Here is a 19,942-nt window from a genome sequence, read left to right as displayed (position 1 = left end):
CTCTCTCCCTCTCCCTCTCTCTCTCCTCAGTGGTGTGTACGCCATGGTACAAGCGTTCACATGCTCACGGTATCTGTGATCCATCATTGAGTGTCGATTCTCCTGCGCTACTCCCCTCCTCTTTCGAAGCCCCAAGGGAAAAAAAAAAAAAAGAAACAGCATCGTTTCCCCTCCCCCGGGTCTCCTTTTCCATCCGATTCTAGCAAACAGACAGGCCGAATACACGGCGGTTTCTCACACGGTCATCTCGAACTGCCTCGGTCGGATTTCCATGCTTCAATATTCTGGCCGATAAAGGGCGCGGCAAGCAAGTGCTTGCTGCTGGAGTCGACACGGAAGGTGGGTGGTTACAGTTACACACAAATGCAAGACAAGATCGCAGAGGCCCGCTCTAGGACGGATTCTCGTAGATCAGGATTTCTAGATGGAACGCGTGGAGTTGCTTGGTTCGCTGGCTAACCCGGAGGCTCGCCTGTCACCGCTAGATCTAGCCCCGTCTACGTCTTCCGTCAATTTGGCGTCTTCGTCGCCGCCGCTTCCCCCCGTCGACCTGCGCAGTATCCGCGACGACTCCTCTCATCTGCTGGCGGTCTCGTCTACCTTGCGTTCCCCTACCCAGGGAGAGTCGAGTCTCTCGGCGGCTGGTTCACCGGGCCAAGTGCCTCCTCCGCTGGGAATCCAGCAGCAGAGTCCGTCTCCGAACCCTCAATCGCTGCCGTCTATTCAACACGACGCCCCCTCCGAGTCGCTGACCTCGTCCCCGGACAACAGGCGGGAGGAGAGCAGCGTCTACTACACCACCGCTTGGGGCTCGCCGTATGCCGCCCCCAGTCCTCGCCGCCTCTCCTGGTCTCTGAGTCAGTACGCCGGTGTAGGTCGTGAGTCCGGAGAAGACGGCTCGCCCGTCTCCACGCGAGGCGACTACCTGCCCTCCGAAGCCAAGAATTCGGACTTTCTCAAGCCCACCGGAGGCAACACCACCTCCTCTTCCTCCTCTTCCCGACGCTTGAACAGCAGCCTGCTGCGTTCCCCGGGCAAGAGAAGCGGCAAGTCCATCAAAGACTTCACCCAGGATTGGATCAACCAGTATCTATCAGGCCAGCCCAGGACCGAGCGCAGCAACTGGTTGAGTGACGATTCCGGAAGCGAGGCCCCCTCCTTCATCACCGCGCGCAACCATTTTGCAGAGGACCTGTCCGACGACTGGCTCGGCTTGGACGACGGCCCCCGCGAGGACGATATCCTGAGAACACCCACCCTCGCCGACTTTTCCGCTCGCCGGTTAGCTCCTACTACCAACGGTAAAAACCCGACTACCAACGGCCTCGGCGAGGGCAGTAGTGCTCTGAGAATCAAGGAAAATCCTCACAAGCGGACAGATACTCTGCGACAGGAGGATTTCTGGGGCTTTGCCTACGACAAGGATCCCCCTTCTTCTTCTTCGCGGAGCAACAATTACAAGATGGCAGATTCCACCTCCAAATATCCGATCCACCCAGTGGCCGAAATGGGAGGAGCTCCTCCTAGAATAGTTTCCCCCATCGAAAAACCGCTTCCCCCGGCTCCCAAAGACCTGCCAACCGCCGCCGCCGCCGCCGCCGCCGCCGCCGCCGCCGCCGAGCAGCCGCCGTCTGCTTCCATCTCGATAACCAGCCCGCCCAGGGTGAAGGTGTCCTCCTCCTCCTCCTCCTCCTCCACCCCGGTATTACGGACCAGGAAGAAGATCATCTGGCGCGGCAAGGCATGCATGATCGCTCTGCCACTGGACGATAAGCGAGGCACCGATGAGGCGGCATACCGTCTCCTGACCCGTGCCGACGTGGACCAACGATTGAAATATTGGGAGCAACAAGGATACGACATCCACGGCTTCAACATCGAATCCCCCGAGGACATCACAGCCGGATTGGGCAGCCTAAGTCGAGCTCTCTTCCCTGATCCCGTCGAGGCATTGGAGGAACACAAATCGTCGTCGTCGTCGACCAAGTATACCGTCCGCGTGCCAAACAGGGCCGAATGGGACGCCTACGTCCAGTTCCTCCAGGAAGAAAAGCTTCGGGCCCTCGGTGTCTCATTGGGCGACGATGAACCGCAGCCGTCAATCTCTCCGGCCTCCATGGGGCAGGGGACCCCCTTCACCGGCTTCATTGCCTCGCCCCCGATTCCGACAACGTCCGCTGCTGGTAACCCGCTTCTTCCAGGCATGCCGTTCTCCCCCCATTTCAACCAATCGACAAATGTCACCCCGGGGATCGGCTCGCTGGCCTCCCCCGTCTCGCAGTTTGGTGCCCAGACGCCGTTCATGGCAGGCGATCAGAATGGTATTCCCGGTTTTCCTCTCCCGTACCAGCCAACTCCTCCGGCGCAGGGCACCTTTACCCCACAGGGCTTTTACAACCCTCGGCCGGTTGGAATCTCGGCCACTCTCGCCGGTACTCTACCGAATTTGACGTCCATCCTGTCACCGATTTCCCCTATGAACATGGAGCACGGCGCCTTTCATCCGGGCTTCAGCAGCGATCTGGACGCCTCCAAAGAAGCCTCCATGGATCCCAACAATGATGGGTTGGAAGAGTACAGGGTGCAAACCCCGGTCGACAACATTCCGGACAATTTCCACGCGTCACACGTGGAGATCGCGCAACCCACTCCGCGCGGCCACAGCCACAATCTCAGCGAAACGCTCCAGAAGGGTCTTGACCAGTACGCGCAACACGACTACCACCTGGAGGAATCGATTGACCGGCAACTGGACGAGGATGACAATCTCCCCCCCAACCATGTGTTCAACGAGCCTGCGCTGTTCAAGTCTCGCTGGGCAATGCCTGGGCAGGAATTCCAGCCGCTTCATGCAAATCCAGGACCAGCCCTTCAACACCAGACTCCTCACTTGTATGGTGGTGAGCAGTATACTGCCGATGACGCAGGCCACGACGGTTCAGATTTTGATACCAACCCCAGTCTGTCTGGCACTCCCCAGGTCCATCATCATAATCACCATCAAGCCCACTCTAGCCGTGGTATATGGCACGACCACAAGCGCAGCACTGCCTCCTTCGCTTCCGGTCACGGCTCCAAGTCTTCTCTGTCAAAACTTAACGTCGAGGCCAAGGAATTTGATCCAACAAAGTCGTTTTCGTCTCAGAATCCCGTCTTTCAGGCTGGCAACTTCCAAATCCCGGGCGCTCCGCTTGCCTTTGGTGGATTTGGCCAGCCTTTCAGCCCTGCTGCAATGCCTCCTCCTCCTCCTCCTCCTCCTCCCCCTCTTCCCGCCAACGCTTTCAATGTAGGTGCAGTGGAGTTTGCGCCCTCGCCGGTCACCAACGGGACCAATGGGGGGTTCTCATCCGGATTCAAATTCTCGGCCGCCTCTTTCAATGTCGATGCTCCAGCCTTTGATCCGGACGGTGCCGCCAAGCCTTTTGTTGCACCGGCCGGTGAGCCGACGACGACCCAGACCAAGATCTTTGATATCGATATCTCGGAGATGTCAAAACCCACGAAGAAATCGAAAGCAATCCCCATCGTCCGACCAGATGACATCGAGGGTGACCAGAAGAAGGTTGATGCGGCGGAACGTGACAATGACCGACCTGTGCCCCCGGATCGCCACAAGCGCGCTCGTCGGCACGACGAGCAAGCGGAGGGCGAAGCCCAGTTCAGTACTTCCAGCCACCCTCTTGCGGAAGCTGGCAATATTCAATCCACCTTTGTTCCCTCGTCTGCTCAGCTGCCGGCCGAAGGCAAGGAGAATGCAGTCCCGTCCGATGATGCCGATAGCCTGATCACTGAGAAGCCATCCACCGTTGCGAATGACAAGGCCCTGGACTCGCTTGGTACACCGATCAGCGAGGCCACGACATGGACTCCCTATGAGTTCAAGAATGAAGCCGATGTGGCTGCGTTCAGTGCAGCATCACCTGACCTACCCGGGCAGCACCAGAGGCAGATTTCAACGGTCGAAGAAGTCTTGTTTGACGGAACGTTACCAGTCGAGCTGTCTGATGAGATGAAGGAAGAGCCTGAACCGGAGTCACCGAATGATAAGAGCTCTTTGCTGTCGCCCGCTGCAAAGCCCTTTCAGTTCAAGGCTGTTGTGCCCGACTTTGTACCGATCACAACCAACACTTCTGAAGAGATCCAGGAGGAGGTCAAGCCAGAGAAAAAATCCGGCCTCATGGCCTCCCGCTACGCGGTTCCTACTGTGCCCGTTCCTCAGGAAGATGTGCCACAACAACAACCACAAATGCAGGAGCAGATCGATTCCACAACTGACATAGACGATCATGCAACGCAGCATGCTGTCGTCCCTCGAATTGAGCAGCGCATCCACCAGGACTCGGACGATGAATCACCCGACGAGGAGGAGCTGAACGCCATCATGGAACAGCTCAACGAGGACTCGGATGTTGGAATCGAAAGACTAAACTCTCCCCTTCCCACTTTTGAACAGACTCCTGAACCCAACACCGAGGATCTCGGTGCGGATATCCACCACCTCCTACCTGTCAAAACAAGAAGCGATGCACCGAGTCCCAGCCCCAGCAGAGCTCATCACAAATTCATCCTGGACGTCCCGAAGCTTGGCTCAGATATTGAGTTCCAGTCACAGGCAGCCCTGTCGTCCAACCGTGGCCTGCTCTCTGGTCTGCAATCACCTGTTCGCCAACTGATCAGCCATGATGATCACATTAGCGACTGGGACGATGTCATATCGTCAGGTGAGGAAGAGAAGCTAGCTAACCGCAGTCGTTTCTTCGATCGTCGGATCAACGACATTGTAGGCGCTGCCATTGAAGACCGTCTCTTCCCTCTGGAGCGTGCACTGGATGTGATCCAGCAATCGGTCGCGTCCGTCGTGGACAGGACGAATAATGGCCGAAGGACCCTAGGAAGCACGTCTGCCGAAATCGAGAACAGTGACGCCGACGACGAGGATGGATTCGAGGAAGAAGACGTCTCGTACCGGACGAAATCGTCGTTCACAAAGCGGGACCGCAAACACGATCGGTTGAGAAACATCATCTTCGAGGCGATGTCCAACCAAGATATGATCAAAGCCGAGGCCGCCGAGGCTTCTGCGGTCGAGCTGGCGCAGCTCCGCGAGAGCATCGCCGAGTTGAAGGAGGCGACCACCGAGAAACTGTCGCAGGACTCATCGTCCAACCTGAGACTCATGATCGAGGAGGTCGTTTCGAGCCAGTTCAACCAACACAACACGCCCAAGTCCGATGCCGAGGAGATTGGTGCCGACAGCCTGATGCTTCAGATTAGCGGTCTCAAGAGCATGCTGCGGCTGGCCGACGACCGCGCAGAACAGGAGTTCAAGGCTCGCAAGGATGCCCAGGACTCGGTTGCCGAGCTTCAACGGCTCCTTAAGTTTGCCGAGGAAGACGCTTCCCGGCACCGGGACGCCGCCGAAGCCGCCGAAGCCCGTCTGCTCCGGTTCAAGGAGGAGAAACTGCCCTATTTCGAGGAGGTGCAGTTCCGCTCGGAGAAGCTCACACAGCAGCACGAGACGCTGGAGATCACGCTCGCCGAGATTTCTGCCAAGAACATTGCCCTGGAGGGCACGCTGGACGAGTACCGCGTGTCGAGCGACCACTGGCGGCGCGAGATCGACGAGGTCAAGACGGAGAACAAGGAGCTCCGCACCACCGTCAGCCACCTGAAGGGACGACTCGAAGACAGCCTGAACACCCGGAAGAGTCTTGGCGAGAAGTTCGATCGCCTACAGGATGATATGGCGTCTGCGACGCGCGACATCGCTCGCGACCAGGCGTCCTGGCGCAAGCGGGAAGAGGACCAGACAGCCCGGTACAACTCGCTACGCGCGGCGTACGACCGCGAGGTCAAGCTCCGCGAAAAGCTTGAATACGACATCAATGGATTGGAGCAGCAGGAGCGCGAGGCGGCCAAACTGCGGTTCATCTTTGGACAGTCTCAGCAGGAGAATGCCCGACTGGAGGAACTGGTGGCCAATCTACGACTCGAAAACCATGATCTACAGGGTAAAGCCGCGCGCTTCGAGCGCGAGTTCAACGAGGCCCGGGAGAGCAGCCGGGTCGAGATCCAGCGCACGAGAACGTCGCTCGAGGCCGACCTCGACGCCGCCAACAGTCAAGTAAATATCGTGCGTGCCGAGCTAGAGGCGCAGATCATCCGTCTGCAGAGCCAGCTGGACAACGTCCGGCTGGACGCCGATACGAGTCGCGAAAAGTACGAGTTACTCCTGGAGGAGGCCAGCGAGGCCAAGGCCAATGCGCTTGTCGCGGCGGTCGAGTCCAGGGAGATGGCGCTGGACGATCTGCGCAAGATGCACGAGCGGGTGCTGAACGACCTGTGTGAGCGACAGGCGCATGCCTTGGAGACCTCCTCCGAGGACCGGCAGCAGGCGGAGGCCCACTTGAGGGAACGCTTGGCCCTATCAAACGACAAGGCCGAGCACCTGCAAGATCGCATCAGCCATCTGGAAGAGAAGCTCGAGCTGGCCAAGTCCGCTGCCCGTGCCGCCGCTCAGGCTGCGCAGAGCGCCAAGGCAGTAGCAGCAGCGACCGCTTCCCCCCCCACCGGCTCGCATTCCACTTCGCCATCCATGTCCTTCAGCAAGGGCACCATGATTCCCGAGAAGATCTCCCCGCAGGCGCTGCGCGAGTCGATCCTCGTCCTCCAGGATCAGTTGCAACAGCGTGAAACCCGGATCGAGCAGCTCGAGCAGGATCTCTCTGCCGTGGACCACGAGGCGCCAAATAAGATCAAGGAGAAGGAGACGGAGATCAGCTGGCTGCGTGAGCTCCTCGGTGTTCGCGTTGATGATCTGCAAGACATAATCAATACCCTCTCACAACCGTCCTTTGATCACCAGTCGGTCCGCGACGCCGCCATCCGCCTCAAGGCCAACCTGCAGATGCAGCTTCAGGAGCGAGAGCGGTCACCCTCCTCCCCCTCCGGCCAGGGCTTTCCATCTCTGCCCTCATTGTCGACCCTCACCGCGTCCCCACGCACGCTTCCTCTAGCCGCAGCCGCAGCATGGGGCAACTGGCGCAAGGGTAAAGAGAGCAGCGCCACCAACGGCTCAGAGCAGACTCCGTCCAAGGCGACCACCGCGGGCTCATTCCTCTCCGGACTCCTTACCCCCCCAAGCTCGCACGTTCGTCAGCCTGCGCCCTCCAATAACCCATCGTTGGCGGCGTGGCAGCGGTCATACTCGGAAAGCCGCCCGTTAAGGGGCTACCATTCTTCTTCTAGTCAACGGCCCTTGTCTGGACGGCAGATGTCTGCCATGGTTGAGCCTCCGACTACGCCGCCGCTGCTTCGAAAATCAAGCTACGATCATGATGCCGAGCCGGCGAGCTTTGCACAGAGCCTCTTCGGCGAAGAGATGCAAAGCACCCTCGCCAGCGTGGTCTCTGTGTCTCCTAAGGATTCATCATCATCGGATGTACCCTTGTTCGGGCCGCGGATTGTGTGATAAGACACCCTTAGACATCTAGACATCCTCCTCTAGGCATATCTTCCAGAAATATCCTCCATACATATTCTCTCAGATCTGTGATTTTCTTTTAACTCCTATCCCTTTCGTTGACTATTGATTTGAATCTGGCTTCTTTATTTATTTATCTATTCTTTCCTTACAAAACTGTCTATCTTACGGCAAAGCGTTGACGATCTTTTTTCTTCTTTCACTCGATCTTTTGATACCAACTGTCGTGGCCGACCCTGTACAATCTTCCTCTCCCTCATAACTAATACTCCGTCTTGCATTCGTTGTTGATCCTTGAAAGGATATACCCCCTTGATCCGTTGATCACTTTACTTGCCTCTCTTTCCTTACTTCTCTGTACTCCTCTTCAACCTGTTGTGTCATCATACCTCCCTCACCTATCTGCTTACTACTTAGTATATGCATGCTTTCCATTGGAAGGTAATATCTGGGAGGCGTCTATAGAGCTAATGCTTCCAATCATATTCAGTACTTTTAATTCTGTATAATTATTGAAAGAAGGAATAAAACATTAAAAATTAATCTATAGAAATTCATGTCTCACATAAGTCTAATTCTAAGTCTTTGACTACCCAAGTTAAATCCTCCATTGTAGGACGTCCTGCTTCCCCATAGCTGTAACGGTATACCCCCCCGATGGGTCCTTGAAGACCTGGACCTCCTCAACATCCACATCGACGATATCCAACAAAAAAGACCAGGGTTGTATCCTGCAGAGATTGTCGTGGAGGGCGGAGGAGGAATGCGGACAGCTCTCGAGACTGTAGACGTAAAAGGCACCCCCCGTGGCGAAGGAGTAGGCGTGGCCGGCCCCCGGCTCAAACACGACAAACAGCTTTACATCCTCCGAGACGGCGATGAGCGGGGTCAGAGCCCGCGGACAGGGGAGATGGATCTTATGCCAGCGGTGGAGGGCTAGAGAGAGATTTCGAGAGACGGAAGTCGCATCTGCGGAGAGGAGGCCGGATCGCTGCTCTCTTCCGCCGAACGGGGGGGAAGAAGAAGGGATATCTTTCTTTTCATCAAAGTCATCTGTCCAGTGCGTAAAGGTGGGGGATGTTTTTCGGGACAGAAACTCCCGGCAGAGACGGACTTTGGTTCCAAGCGCGGAGACATGGCAGAGAACATACGAGGCCGAGTTGGGCCCGTGGTGCAGCGCGGCGAGGAAGTACCGGCCTTGACGTTGACGGTCTGCAACACATTGGTTGTCGAGAAACCTGAACGATTCCGGGAGGAGACAGATGCCCCTGAAGGTGAAGGTGGAGTTGGTTTCGTCGCTGTAGGCTGCGGCCAGAGCCGTGGAATCAAGGTAGACGTGCTTAATTCCTTCTTTCCAGTACAGGAGGTCGGTGGAAGCACCACCACACTTCTGTCCGTCAGGCCGCCCTAGGTACTGGATCCGGACCGACCGGTTCTTGTCCTCCCTGATCACCACGCGGAGTAAGCTGTCCCTCTCTGTGAACTCGAGGGAGTCGATGATCGCATCGGCGGCGGGGGGGGAGTACGTGCTCTGCGAGAGCTCGTCTAGGAAGCTGCACTGGCTGCCCGCCAGGGAGTACTGGGCAAAGGAGCACCGGCCCTGCTCACTCAGGTCGTAGACGTGGATGGTTTTCCACGCGGCGATGGCGAGGAGGCGTCCGTCGGTGGAGAGGGCGAGCCGGTGCTGGACACCGCCGCTTCTTCCGCTGGACATGCATTGCGATAACGTCCACAGGGAGAAGAGCATTTTGGTATACACGGGTTCGAATTGGAGGCTGCCGTCGCCGTGCTGGCTGTAAGCGTACACTGTTGCCCGTGACCCCTTGAGCGAGACCAGTTTCTCCCTATCGCTCGATAGGGAGTAGACGGTGGATGGGCTGGCATCGCCCGGCCAGACCTGTCGCGAGACCGATTTGACGATCGTCTTCCGTTTGTCGAGCAGGTTCAGGCGTACCGTCTGCGCGAAGAAGGCGTTCCATTCATCCTCGCTCAGTGCGTCCAACGCCGGGACTGCAAAGGGAGTCTCCGTGATGATCTGGCGGAGCAGGAAGGCGTCTGCCGCAGCCTGGTGCCAGCTTGAGCAGACGTGTTGGGCGGAGTAGTACGTCTCTCCGTCGGTCAGAAGGAGGATGGACTGGATAATCTCCGTGGGGAGGTGGGCCATATCAAAGATCGCCTATCAATAGATCTTCTATCAATCGATTTTGTTTGATTTTGGATTCGAAGCATAGATGCCCCCAGGGCGGGTGGCCTATTTAAGTCAGTCATAGACTCTCACAAAACATTCCGGTAGTCTCCTGAGTCGAACGCCTCGCATCGGATGGATCTCCATCGGATCTCGCTATGGCAGCTCTCGAACGCCACTCGGCCCGAGCAGCATCGCCTGAGGAGGGCCTCAGACTTGCCGGTTTGGACGGGCGACCTGGACCCCTTGACGACCCAGGTGGGCTGATTGGGATGTTTGTAGTTTGATAAGCCACGCTGTGGATATTATTTGTCGGGACGTTTAAGAAAACCTGCGTATTATTTGCTGACCGCTCATCATGGCAGGCTTACGCAGGGTAGGGTGTTGTTTCTGGACTGCTCTAGTAAGTGGGTAGCTGCATTCTTCTTTCTCTGTCTCTTTTTTTTTTTTTTTTTTTTCTAACTGATTTCTAGTTGATGTAGATTTCAAGCCCTGGTGGTCCTCGCAGGCTTCGCAGCCCGATATGATGCAATGATCAGCCCACTGTCCTGTGTCACCTTGTTTTCCGACGTGTTTTGCGTGTTTCCTATCGCACTGGTTTCAAGACCTGCGGATGAACCCTTGAGACTCGTCTTTGCGAGAAACATAGGGTTGCAGATATGAAAAATTTGGGTGGAAATCGTCGTGGTGACCTGTGTAGGTAGTAATGATGCCACAACGTCGATACCCATCATAACGAGACCCATGTTTATTCAATGTCGTCGACCAAAACTATTCTTTGGTATTAAGTAGTGTGTGTGTATGTCATATGTTTAGACTCTATTTTTGTCGTCAGGGGTGGTGTAGAAGTTGAAGGTCGTGCCACACAACTCGCTAGGAAATCTAAATGAGAATATTCTTCTCTCGCTTGTAGAGATCCTTGAGCAACTTTAATTTGTTAACCCCCATACTCTGCCGGGGCAGGTTCTTGGGGACATCCACGATCGCCTTCCGGATCAGGGCCAGGCCCATGTGGCCAAAGAAGCCAACAATCCGCTGCGCAGAAGAATGCAGCATGGCGGCCAGCAGAATGATATGGGTCTCCTGCAGTTCGCTGGCAGGGAGCGACAGGATCTTGTGCATAGAATGCCAGAACATGGTGTTGGGGAACGGGTTCTTGCGCGGCGTCTTGCCGAAATTGCGAAGCGTCAGCGCAGCGAATCCAGCGCCCAGAGCTGTCATCCGGTCGGCGTGAGTTTGCTCGGGGACAAAGGGCCCACCGGCCTCCTGGCGCCACCAGCCCAAGGCAGCCTTGCCGTCGGTGGTCTTTTCGTCGCCGTAGAATCCCCAGAGTGCAGGGCAGACGACGCGGTACTTGGCCCAGAGAAGATCGACCAGGTGGCACCCCTTGTAGGTAAATGTGTCCATCGAGAAGATCTGGGCAGCGACAATACCAATCGGTTCTGCATGGCCGAGATTGATTCCCGCCTCGGTGATGAGTGACGCGATAAGGGATTTTGCGAAGATGTTGAGGGTGTAGATCAAGAGCGCCGGCACTTTGTTGTCATCTGAGTTGGCGATGCTCTCTGGGGGGAAGGCAAAGAATTGACGGATGCCCACCGATGGCTCTGGAATGCTTAGAGCTTTCTCTAGAGTGGTGCGAATCTCCTGAAGCTAAAAAAAAAAAAGGCGGGTGAGCTCTCGTCTAGAGTGCAGTGTAAATCGGACGGGAGAATACCATACCTGCCCCTTGTTCGCTCCTTTGCCCTCTCGCAGCTGGCCAACACATTTTTTGATTGACCGACGCAAGTCTCCCATGTTCTGCTTGACGACCGGGTTGTTCTTGGACTCGTCGCGCAACCATTTCCGGAACTTCTTCAGGTGCTGATGGAGTTCCACGTAACGCAAGTGTATCCTTGTCTCCTCCTGGGACAGATTGCTGGCCCCTATCTTCTTCTGCTGTTCGATCTGGGCTTTTTTCGATGCCTCTGCCTCGCGCTGCAGCGCTTCCTTCTCGGCCTTTTGTTGCTCGGCGATGCGTTTCTGCGTTTCTTGCTCTGCTTTTTCGCGCTCTTTGCGTTCCTTTTCTTCCTGCTCCGCCTTCCTCGCCTTCTCGGCCTCCTCCGCGGCCTTTCTCCGCGCCTCCTCCTGAGCCTTGCGTTCCGCTTCGAGACGTGCAGCCTCCTCCTGCGCCTGCCGTAGCTTCTCTGCTTTCTCCCGTTCAACACGCTCGCGTTCCTTGCGGGCCTCCTCTTCTTTACGTAGACGCTCCTGTTCCACCTGCCAGAGATGTTCCTTCAGCACCCCTTCCGCCTCCTCTCGTACCTTGTCATGGAGCTCTGCGACCTTGTCGAGAGCAGCGTTGTGCTCCGCCGCTCGTTCACGGTCGATCCGATCGAGTTTCTCGTAGAAGGACCGTCGTTCGTATGCTTTGACTTTCTTCACTTCGACGTTGTGAAGCCGAACCTGCTCGAGTTCTCTCGCCAGATCCCAGACCAGCTGCCGTGAGGGGCTGTCCAACCGTGACGCAAGTCCTGAGCGTCCCATTTTGTAATTGATCGATCGACAGAGGTGTTGGTGAAAAGTAATTCGAAGAAGAGAGAGCTGCAGTGGTATCGAATCCGGGAGGTGGAAAGAAGGTGGTTCTCTGACAGAAGAGCAAAATCAAATGAGCGAGAAGAGGATTTCTAAGCGAAGACCATATCGAGAGACCACACAGCTGTCTCAATACCGACCACCCCTCTCAATCCGTCTATTGTGTGCCAAATATCGTCTATTGTCCTGCGACTGAATAGCGGGCAGAGCTCGAAGAGTGTCGTCCAATGCCCAACAATAGTCTGATTCCGGCACAATGATCCACGTCAATCAAAGCTTAAAAACGAGAGATGAACACTGAAAGAGCGGACCGATGCAACAGTCTCCAAGAAAAAAACCCCTCTCAATTCAATCCTGAGGCTCTCCCCCAAACGTTCCTTGTTGTTGAGCCGACCGGGCTTCCCTGCACCGGACGGAAGTCCCAGAGCTCTCGTGAAAGGCGGTACCCGAAACGGCTAGCCCCGACACCTCAGGCCGATCAGCTCTAGGCAAGGCGATTCTCTGGTTCAGGGATGCGCAAAGTTTGGAACTTGCATCATCGTGAGCAGCATCCGACGGAGCTTCTCTCAGAGCTGCTGGAGCTCGCAGCAGATGCCCAGCGAGGGTTCTGGGAGCTCTTTTTGAGGCTGTCCGCCTGTCCAACCGCACACTGCACACTGCACAGGGACCGCCGGCGTAAGAGCAAAAAAAAGGCGAGCCCCTCCCCCCTGGGGCGTCCAGCAGTGCTTAGTACCTACTGCTCATAGGCCCAAGGGACTGAGCTGGCGTGGAGAGCACCGCCTGCTCAGACCGCCACGATTGGGCCAGGTTTCGACTTGTTGCTGTCACTTCTAACGACCGACTACCGAGTTAAGAGGCCCCTACAGCGTACGGCGTATCGCTTTCCTTCCCGGAAACCAGACTAGGAGGACGGAAGACCGAGTGTTCCCTACTACATACGGAGTAGCTAGACGCAAGGAGATGCAGACGGGAGGTTATAGCGACGACAACGACATCACCACTCGACAAAGAAGCTCGGGGTGGATCAGAGAGGATCTCTCGTTGACTACTGCTAACTACTCGACGTGCTCCGTAGTGGTCCTTTAGTGAGTAGTAGTAGGAGGGGGCGCCCTCAATAATAAAACCGTTGAACCACAACACAATAGGGAAAAAGATGGAAAAAATCATGAAGGGGGGGGGGCAGATAGGGAAAAAAATTAATAGTAGATGGGTAATAATAATAATAATCTTGATACCTAGCTAGTTAAGGCAATAAATCAGTGTTCATCTGGCTCTTCTCTCCCCACACCTTTGTGTTCTCTTAGTACTCCGTAACGTTAGCTGTTCACTCACTCTTATTGCTCCCCCCCATCACTGTCTTCCTCCTCTTCTTCTTCCCTCCCACCTCCTTTCCCTTTGACTTCCCCTCTCTCTTTCTCTCTCTCCGCGCAAAAACCCCCCCCTCCCTCCCTCTTTGATCTATCATCTATCATTCCTTCAGAATTGATTATTTCTATAGTCATTCTCTCGCCCGTGAGCCTTCGCGGAGCATCCCGGAGTCCTGCTTCGCTGGAATATCTCCCATCACTGCTTCCACCCCCCTCAGGGCACCTTTTCTCCCCCCGTCTCCTATCGGGGCACCCTATCCTATCACAACAGGCCAGCTCAACTGTCTGCCTCGTTCCCTGATCGTTATCTATTTGCCCGCGAGACAATAAAAACAATTGGAAAGAGTCGGACCGTGCACTCTGGTTTGGTAGTTGCCGCTGCCTGCCGTCGTCGACAGTGTCATCATCGGTCTTTCCCCCCCCCCCTCCTCCTCCCGTCGATCACAGCGTCGTCCTCTCTTTCCCACACCAAATCCATCCGATCTGGTTCCAGTCTTTCTATCTGGAAACCTTGAAACAAAAAAAGGATCCTTGCTATCGCTTGGGGAGTAGATCGTCATCTACTCGGCTTCTGCGTCTGCTTCGTTTCTTGCACTGCTAGCGAGTGTTCTTTTGATTGTCTCTTTTTTTTTTTAAAGAAAAAAAACCTTTGCCAGCGTTGCTGTTTTTTTTTTTTTTCTTTTGGCTCGTCTTTGAAGTATCAGACTGCTTGCCACACACTACCAGCGTCCTTCTGGCCTGTCATTTGAATGTGAGTATCCTGTCTTTGTGTCGTCTGCTCGGTGGAGAAGCAGCTGCCGTGGATAGCTACCATCTAGAGGTCGCTCTTTCAGAGGTGCTAATCACTCCCCAGATCTTACAGATAAATTCCATCGTCTTGTCGTCATCATACATTGCGGTGAGGGGTGGTTTTTCAGTCAGTCGGTGCTTCCGAGTATAAACCTCCTCTTCTCTCCTCTCCGACGAGGTGTCCTCGATCCGCTTCCCTCGCTCCTCGCCGATTATAGTACTTATACGTTGCTCTTTTCCACCCTTCCCCATCTGCTTCTTGCAGAATTCATAAAAGATGGATCAGCAAGGACAGTCAGGGGTTCCAGGCCCTGCCGGCCGTAAGCTTCATATAGCTCACAGGAGAAGTCCTTCAGAGCTGACTCCCCTAATGAGTGAGTCTCTTGTCCTCCTTTTCTCTTCTCCGATAATCCTGCTGACCAACGGGCCTGCCAGTGGAACAACTCGCTATTCAACAACAGATCGAACTGCTTCAGCAGCAACAGCAACAGATTGCAGCTACACACCAACAGTACGTCAACATGGGTCTCCTGCAACCTCAACAACTTGGCCAGGTCTCCGCCTTTTCTCCCTCGCTTCAAGGCGGTGCCTCCATGGCCGGTGTCTCCCCTCAGATCAGCGCTTTTCAGTTTCCCCAGCTGGCCCAGCAACAGCAACAGCAGGGACAGCAGCAGGGGCTCGGTGTTCCCATGAATGCCCCTCCTCAGCACTCGCACCGTCGCAACCAGTCTGCTCTCCCTGGCCTGGCTATGGGCCCTCCTCCCGCCCCCTCCTCGGGCGCTTCGGGCTATAATGATTATAGCCAACAACTCCAGAAGAATGACAACGGAACTCAAGGCGGTCGCGGCCGTGGTGGTCCCCCCGGCGGCGGTCACCAACGCCGTCACTCCCTCGCTCTGCCCGAAGCGAAGAAGGCTGCCGAGCTGGCCCAGCAGAAGCGAACCGCCTCGGGTTTCCAGTTCCCTGCTGCTCCCGCGCCCGGTGAGACCTCGTCGGCCTCCGACGACAAGTCCGCCTCGGCTACCACTCAGATGCCTCAGGGGCTAGGTCTGCAACGAGCCGGTAACGTCCGGGTAGGCTCTCACGGACGTAGTCAGTCCATGGCCGTCGGAAACAACCGCGGATCCCTCCCGGGTCGTGGCGCTGGTGGTTTCCAGTTCCCCCAGATCAGCGAAAATGCCCCAGATACCACCCAGAGACGGGGCAGTCAGCCCGGTCATGCCCGCACCTCCTCCCGAAACTTTGAAGGCAATTGGCGTCAGCCCAACAACCAGAACCAGAACCAGGATCAGCCCAAGACTGGCAACGGCGGGTTTGGACAACAGAGCGGTGGCTTCCAACCCGGTCACCGCGTAAGAGCATCAATGAACCAGTCAATCGGCACCCTGGGCTCTTTCCAATATCCCGGGCAACCCCAACTTATCCAGCTTCCCCAGGGTCAAGTCGTCATGGCTCAGCCGCAGATGTTTGGCGGCCAACAGCTGAACCCCCTGCAGCTAGCCCAGCTACAGGCCCTGCAGCAGCAGAGTGGACAGCCGCTCGGTCTCCAAGCTAGTCAGCATGCCCCGCCGCAGCTGTCGGTTCAGCAGCAGCAGCAGCAACAGCAGCAACAGCGCAAGACGCTCTTCACCCCTTATCTTCCCCAGGCGAATCTTCCTGCGCTCCTGAGCAACGGTCAGCTTGTAGCTGGCGTTCTACGCGTGAACAAGAAGAACCGTTCGGATGCCTACGTTACTTGTGCGGAGCTGGATGCCGATATCTTCATTTGCGGCAGCAAAGACCGTAACCGTGCACTCGAGGGTGATCTCGTGGCCGTGGAGCTGCTGGATGTCGATGAAGTGTGGGGTCAGAAGAGGGAAAAGGAAGAGAAGAAGAAGCGCAAAGACATTACCGACACTCGCTCAAACAGCACTGCCGGCAACGAAAAGCTGTCCCGGTCCGACTCCAATGGGGATCGTCAGGAGATTGGCCCCGATGGTAGCATCCGCCGTCGCGGCAGTCTTCGCCAACGTCCCACTCAGAAAAAGAATGACGACGTTGAAGTGGAGGGACAGAGTCTGTTGCTGGTCGAGGAGGATGAAATTAGCGACGAACAGAAGCCACTGTACGCCGGCCACGTCGTGGCTGTGATTGAACGCATTGCGGGACAGATGTTTTCTGGTACCCTTGGTCTCCTGCGTCCCAGTAGCCAGGCGACGAAGGAGAAACAAGAGGCTGAACGGATGGCCAGAGATGGCGGCCACAGCCGTCCCCAACAGGACCGTCAGCAAGACAAGCCCAAGATCGTGTGGTTCAAACCCACAGACAAGCGTGTGCCCCTCATTGCCATCCCCACCGAACAAGCACCTCGTGACTTTGTGGAGAAGCATCAGGATTACGCCAATCGCATCTTCGTGGCCTGCATTAAACGGTGGCCCATTACCTCTCTCCACCCCTTTGGTACGCTTGTGGAACAGCTGGGTGAGATGGGCGATCTCAAGGTCGAGACCGATGCGCTTCTCCGTGACAACAATTTTGCTTCGGACGAATTCTCCGACGCGGTGCTGAAGAGCATCGGCTGGGAGGATTGGTCTGTTGCCAATGAAGCGGAGGCCCTGTTGGCCTCCCGCCGTGATTTCCGGGACGAGACCACCTTCACCATCGACCCCAGCGGAACAAAGGCCCTGGACGATGCCATTCATGTCAAGAAGCTTGCAGACGGAAAGGTCGAAGTGGGTATCCATGTCGCCGATGTCTCCCACTTTGTCAAAGCCAACTCCCTAGTCGATCGAGAGGCGAAGAAACGGGGCACTGCTGTGTACCTGATTGATCACGTTGTGAACCTGCTGCCCCATCGGGTTGCGAATGAATTGTGCTCCTTGCTTCCCGGAGAGGATCGCCTGACTGTCAGTGTCGTCTTCACCGTGGACCCCACCTCCGGAGCTGTCGATGATGATGATGTATGGATCGGCAAGAGCATCATCAAGAGTTCTGGAAAATTGACTTTTGACGATGTCAATGCCATGATTGCTGGAACCTCTGGGGTTTCCACCGGCAGCGTGTCCCCTGACGATATACTGACTCTAAATGTGGGTTTAATCCAACTCGAGTTCAAATTATTGGTTCTCTCTTCCATTTATACTAATCTCTGTGTTTTTTCTTCTTATAATATACAGGCCATTGCAACCAAGTTCCGTGAATCGAGACTTGGAAACCGTGTTTCCAACATCCCTCCCCTCCGTTTACTCTACCAGCTTGATGATGAAAATGTACCTGTGGAGCGCAATATCTTTGATTCGTCTTCTGCCCACGACATTGTTGAGGAGCTTAGCCACAAGGCCAACACATTTGTTGCCCGCAAAATTTTCAGTGCCATGCCTGACAAGGCCTTCTTACGTCGCCAACCATCTCCCAACTTCCGCCGCCTTCAGACATTCGTTGAGAGGATGAATCGACTTGGATACAATATCGACCCATCCAGCAGTGGTAGTCTTCAGAGCAGCCTTTGCAAAGTCCAAGACTCTGATATTCGCAAAGTTTGTTTCATCCTTTCTTCTTTTTTTTTCTCTTCTCCAATTTGGGGGGGGGGATTCTTTTTTCCTTGCCCAGCACCACTAACCATCAAATAGGGAATGGAAACGTTACTTGTCAAGGCGATGCAACGTGCCAAATATTACGTGGCAGGCAACGCTCAGGATGAACAGCGTCAACACTATAGTCTCAACCTGCCTCTATACACCCATTTCACTAACCCCAGTCGCCGCTATTCGGATATCATTGTGCACCGCCAGCTGGAGTCAATCCTATCCAATGGTGCTATCGAGTTCACCGATGACCTTGAGACCCTGAACAAGACCGCAGATCTTTGCAACAACAAGAAGGACTCGGCCCACAACGCTCAGGAACAGAGCGTTCACATTGCGGCTTGCCGGAATATGGACAAGCATCGCGAAGAGGTTGGTGGCGACTTGATCAGCGAGGGTATTGTTCTCTGCGTCTACGAGTCGGCCTTTGATGTCCTCATTCCCGAGTATGGGTTTGAGAAGCGCGTCCACTGTGATCAGCTACCGTTGAAGAAGGCCGAGTACCGCAAGGATACCCGTGTCCTGGAGCTTTACTGGGAGAAGGGTGTCCCCTCGTCTGCCTACATCCCCGAAGACGAACGCCCCAAGCCTGCTAGTTCGCGTGCCGCCCAGGCGGCTGCTGCCGCACGTGAGGCGGAGGCGGCTCGAGAGCGTGCCAGAGAACGAGAAGAAGCGATGCGGAAGCAAACCGAGACCGGTACCATGTCTGCCGATGACGTTGACGCCCTCTTTGACGACGATGATGACATCTCCGAAGTCACTGAGATGGCTGCTGGTGTGTCGTTGAACTCGCCCGTCGATCGTTCCACTCAGAGCATGCCACCATCTCCGACTCGCAATGGTCACCTTGCGCAGGCTCCTCACCGGACTCGGTCCGACCCGAAGATTGCGTCAGTCTCTGCTGATGCTCCTGAGGCCAAGTTGACGAACAAAGAGAAGTATCTGAAGCTCTTCGCGCTGAGAGAGGAAGATGGAGAGTACATCCAGGATGTGACCGAGATGACCCGGGTTCCCATCATCCTAAAGACCGATCTATCCAAGAGCCCTCCGTAAGTTCCCCTCTCAAGGTTTTTTTTCTTCTTCTCGACCTGTTCTGACAATACACACTTTAGCTGCCTTACCATCCGGTCTGTCAACCCCTATGCTCTGTAAAACCTCCGAGCACTTGATGTTGCTTTGAACGCTCTCGTCCTACGGTCTCACTCGACAGTCTGCGAATCGAACGTATTCTTACCAGATGATCTTTACGCCTTTCCGACAATGTGCCTTGCAGGAATCTCCTCCCTTTTCTTATTATCTCACAGTTCCAGTGATCTTAAATCGACATATTTATGTTAGCCTCAGCGGGAAAGGGTTAAAAAAAAAGTCCATTGTGGAACAGGATTATATACTTTACACATGGCTCAAGATGGCAACGTGGACGATGGTCTATGAATAGTCGATTCCTCGGCCTTGGACAATAGTCCTGTGACCTTTGGGAGGGATCGAACAAAAGTATCAGTTGAATCCCTTTTTCATTCAAGGTGGCCTAGCCTGGCCAATGTACCATCGAATGCGATGGTCGCGCCCAGCTAACCCTTGGCTGGATGAGAAATGGTGCCTTGGTCGATCAAGATGGAAGGCACCTCGGTTGAAAATTTGTTGTTGAATCTTTAGATATGCGCATAGTTTTATCGAGCGGTTTCGGATAGCTAGCTACCTATACTTAGTTTGTTGAATGTTTGACTAGTCTTTAGCCATAGTAATTACGGAGTTGGCCTATCGAGTCATTAATATATTCAATTCTATACTTTGTTCTCTCCGGTGTATTGTCCTTCTAACGTTGTGTAGAATCTAGATGTATTGAGGAAAGCGACGAGATGGATGTAAACCGAGTCGATGAATGTATGGATGGGTACTATGCTATGTATACCGTATTCTCTAGAGAAAAAAAACCAGTATATGTATCAAGAACCAGACGGGGCAAAAGAACCGCTTTCGA

General features: G+C 55.1%; 5 protein-coding genes across 5 annotated transcripts; 2 read left to right on the top strand and 3 right to left on the bottom strand.

The window, feature by feature from the left end:
• Positions 1 to 424: 424 nt before the first annotated feature.
• ASPZODRAFT_59427 (hypothetical protein) lies at positions 425 to 7,471 on the top strand (the record flags this gene model as incomplete). The annotated part of the gene is made up of 1 exon (XM_022728847.1): positions 425 to 7,471. The coding sequence occupies one exon, from the start codon at positions 425 to 427 to the stop codon at positions 7,469 to 7,471; it is 7,047 nt and encodes a 2,348-aa protein (XP_022584269.1).
• Positions 7,472 to 8,040: 569 nt separating this feature from the next.
• ASPZODRAFT_128282 (hypothetical protein) lies at positions 8,041 to 9,669 on the bottom strand. Its single transcript, XM_022721982.1, has one exon. The coding sequence runs from the start codon at positions 9,645 to 9,647 to the stop codon at positions 8,082 to 8,084; it is 1,566 nt and encodes a 521-aa protein (XP_022584268.1). The 5' UTR covers positions 9,648 to 9,669; the 3' UTR covers positions 8,041 to 8,081.
• Positions 9,670 to 10,106: 437 nt separating this feature from the next.
• ASPZODRAFT_128280 (hypothetical protein) lies at positions 10,107 to 12,622 on the bottom strand. The gene is made up of 2 exons (XM_022721981.1): positions 11,391 to 12,622; positions 10,107 to 11,321 (listed from the first exon to the last, which is right to left on the bottom strand). The coding sequence occupies exons 1-2, from the start codon at positions 12,192 to 12,194 to the stop codon at positions 10,551 to 10,553; spliced, it is 1,575 nt and encodes a 524-aa protein (XP_022584267.1). The 5' UTR covers positions 12,195 to 12,622; the 3' UTR covers positions 10,107 to 10,550.
• Positions 12,623 to 12,754: 132 nt separating this feature from the next.
• Positions 12,755 to 13,424, bottom strand: ASPZODRAFT_128279 (hypothetical protein). The gene has a single exon (XM_022721980.1). The coding sequence runs from the start codon at positions 13,407 to 13,409 to the stop codon at positions 13,092 to 13,094; it is 318 nt and encodes a 105-aa protein (XP_022584266.1). The 5' UTR covers positions 13,410 to 13,424; the 3' UTR covers positions 12,755 to 13,091.
• Positions 13,425 to 14,675: 1,251 nt separating this feature from the next.
• Positions 14,676 to 19,113, top strand: ASPZODRAFT_57877 (hypothetical protein; the record flags this gene model as incomplete). The annotated part of the gene is made up of 5 exons (XM_022728723.1): positions 14,676 to 14,772; positions 14,834 to 17,466; positions 17,554 to 17,913; positions 18,007 to 19,010; positions 19,074 to 19,113. The coding sequence occupies 5 exons, from the start codon at positions 14,676 to 14,678 to the stop codon at positions 19,111 to 19,113; spliced, it is 4,134 nt and encodes a 1,377-aa protein (XP_022584265.1).
• Between the last annotated feature and the right edge of the window lie 829 nt (positions 19,114 to 19,942).

The sequence above is a fragment of the Penicilliopsis zonata genome, assembly GCF_001890105.1.
Source record: "Penicilliopsis zonata CBS 506.65 unplaced genomic scaffold ASPZOscaffold_2, whole genome shotgun sequence".
NCBI classification, from domain to species: domain Eukaryota; kingdom Fungi; phylum Ascomycota; class Eurotiomycetes; order Eurotiales; family Aspergillaceae; genus Penicilliopsis; species Penicilliopsis zonata.
This window is presented reverse-complemented; position numbering and strand designations above follow the sequence as displayed.

What these genes read in the sequence shown, in the direction of transcription:
- ASPZODRAFT_128282 (XM_022721982.1), bottom strand. Translation starts at nt 9,647, where the DNA reads ATGGCCCACCTCCCCACGGAGATTATCCAGTCCATCCTCCTTCTGACC.
- ASPZODRAFT_128280 (XM_022721981.1), bottom strand. Translation starts at nt 12,194, where the DNA reads ATGGGACGCTCAGGACTTGCGTCACGGTTGGACAGCCCCTCACGGCAG. An exon ending in AAGGAGCGAACAAGGGGCAG is followed by an intron (nt 11,322 to 11,390) that starts GTATGGTATTCT and finishes TTTTTTTTTTAG; the next exon opens with CTTCAGGAGATTCGCACCAC.
- ASPZODRAFT_128279 (XM_022721980.1), bottom strand. Translation starts at nt 13,409, where the DNA reads ATGATTTTTTCCATCTTTTTCCCTATTGTGTTGTGGTTCAACGGTTTT.